This window comes from Apaloderma vittatum, unplaced genomic scaffold, assembly GCF_000703405.1.
Source record: "Apaloderma vittatum isolate BGI_N311 unplaced genomic scaffold, ASM70340v1 scaffold3076, whole genome shotgun sequence".
NCBI lineage: Eukaryota > Metazoa > Chordata > Aves > Trogoniformes > Trogonidae > Apaloderma > Apaloderma vittatum.
This window is the reverse complement of record NW_009721050.1, coordinates 27,421-29,397: the sequence shown is the minus strand read 5'-3', so window position 1 is coordinate 29,397 and position 1,977 is coordinate 27,421. Positions and strand designations below refer to the sequence as shown.

At 59.9% G+C, this 1,977-nt stretch overlaps 1 protein-coding gene across 1 annotated transcript in view; it reads right to left on the bottom strand.

Moving 5' to 3' along the window:
• LOC104275289 (antigen-presenting glycoprotein CD1d-like) overlaps positions 1–1,526 on the bottom strand; it is a 1,878-nt gene extending 352 nt beyond the window's left edge. The window contains exons 1-4 of the mRNA XM_009871210.1: positions 1,460–1,526; positions 899–1,156; positions 458–739; positions 69–352 (exon numbers count right to left, since the gene is read on the bottom strand). Of these exons, the coding sequence (XP_009869512.1) occupies positions 69–352; positions 458–739; positions 899–1,156; positions 1,460–1,526 (891 nt within the window). The remainder of the gene's footprint in view (positions 1–68; positions 353–457; positions 740–898; positions 1,157–1,459) is intronic.
• Between the last annotated feature and the right edge of the window lie 451 nt (positions 1,527–1,977).

The window sequence follows — 1,977 nt, the reverse complement described above, 5'->3', positions numbered from 1 at the left end:
TTCCCGGTTGTGCTCCGTGCCACGGGGCAGAGTGCTTAAGAGCTCCATCCCTGTGGGTGTCTCCTAGCCCATTGGATGAGGAGGCTGCGGGAGCCCAGGCTGCGGTGGCACACACGGCAGATGTAGCTGTGCCCATCACCAGGGACCACGGCCGGGATGCTGCGAAGCTGGTAGGTGAGGTTAGCATTGGGCAGGATGGAGCTGGTGTTGAGTGCCAGGCCCGGCAGCACCTCCTGGCCATCCCACAGCCAGGCCACGCTGATGGGATGAGGGTAGAAGCCGGTGACACGGCAAACTAGCAGCAGCTGGGCTGAGCTGGGCATGCAGGCGAAGACTGTGGCCTCGGGCTGCTCTGAGGGGTAAAATCAAGGGAGTGGGGGGAGCCCCGGGGGGCAACGCTTGGCCCCAGTGTGTGCAGGGATTTGGGCTGGCCATGCCAGGGTCAGGGTGATCTCACCTTGTCTCTCCAGAGCCTTCTTCCCATAGTGCAGGAACACCTCCTGGACATCAACACAGGTTTCACTGAAGATGACATCCACCAGCTCAGTGAAGGCTGTGTAGCTCTGGAGAAGGGACTTGACGTACCGTGACACGTTGGTGTCTTGACCAAGCTGCCAGGAGCAATTTTCTATGTTGAGGCTGACTAAATCCTGGCCATTGTAGCCCACATGGATGAAGGCCCTGGAGGTCCTGTTGGGGAAGAGCTCGCAGCCTGCTCTGCATTGGATGATGAAGGAGTCTGGAGGGACAGAGAGGAGAGAGAGGTTGGAAGAGGGTCTGGGTCTGCCTTCCTGCAGAAAAGGTCGGCATCTCTTGTGCAGCACCAGCACTGTCAGGTCCTTCCCCACTTCTCAGATAACTGTTCAGAGACTGGACACAGAGAAAACCAGGTACTCACAGGACACACGATTCTGCATGGCAGCTTCATTGATTGTGTGACTGAACTGCACCGAATAGACCTTGACCATCTCCTCATAGGTGTGCCAGTCACTGCGGCGTAGGGCTGGCTGCACCCAGGGCTGGAGGAAGTGGAAGGTCTGGGTGTATTTATTAAGAGAAGCGATCTCAATGTCTTCCAGCAGGCCCAGCCTCTCTGTATTCACAAAGTAGGTGTTTTCAAAGATGCTAGTCTGGAGCAGCCAGAGAGTGAAGGTCCCTGCATGAGACAGGGGTCAACAGGAGGAGATGGGAGTGGGAGGAGAGGGCTGGGGAAAGTGGAGGGGCTGAGGGACAGGTCCTCCCTGAGGCAGCAGGGACCTGTGGGCTCCCCATGAGTTCCCCTCATCCTTGGCAGCCTCAGCTCCCAGCCCCTGCACCCTCTGGGGTGCCGCATCCCTGCCGGGGTGGGAGTGTGGAGCCAGGGGACACGGAGGGGTGAGGAGGCAAGTGGGGAGCAGGAAGGCCCTCGCCCATGGGGTCCCATGGGGGCAGCTGTGGAGGAACCAGGGCTTCCACTTACCCTCCAAGTCTGCCCATGTTCCAGAGAGCAGGAGGAGATGGAGGAGGCAGCAGTGAGGGGGTTGCATGGTGCCAGCAGCAAAGTCCTGAGCATGTAGGAGTGTGTGCAGTGGCAGGAGGAGGATGGAGCTGTAGGAGATGTGGCCACACATTTCTCCTCAGGGTGGCAGTGCCCGGGCATCTCCGGGCGAGTGAAATTGGCCCTGGCAGCCAATGGGGCTGGCTCTGAGGTTTTGAGGAGGGCCCTGGTGTTCCTGCTTGGTGTGGGCTGGGGCATCCTGAATGTGGCTGTGAATGCTGGGGGAATTTGTCTGGGAGCTCCCCGTGGTGCCAGGCTGTGCCCTGGTCCGGTGCCTCTTTGTCACCTCCTGCAGCCAGGCCAGAGGTCGAAGCTGGTCATGTGGCAAAGCTGCAGGAGCTGGGCTGGGTCAGGCATGTGGGCACAGACCGTGGCCATGGATGGGTCTGGGGTGTGACTGTGAGGAGCGCTGGGGATATCTCCAGGCCCCTTTCCACCCC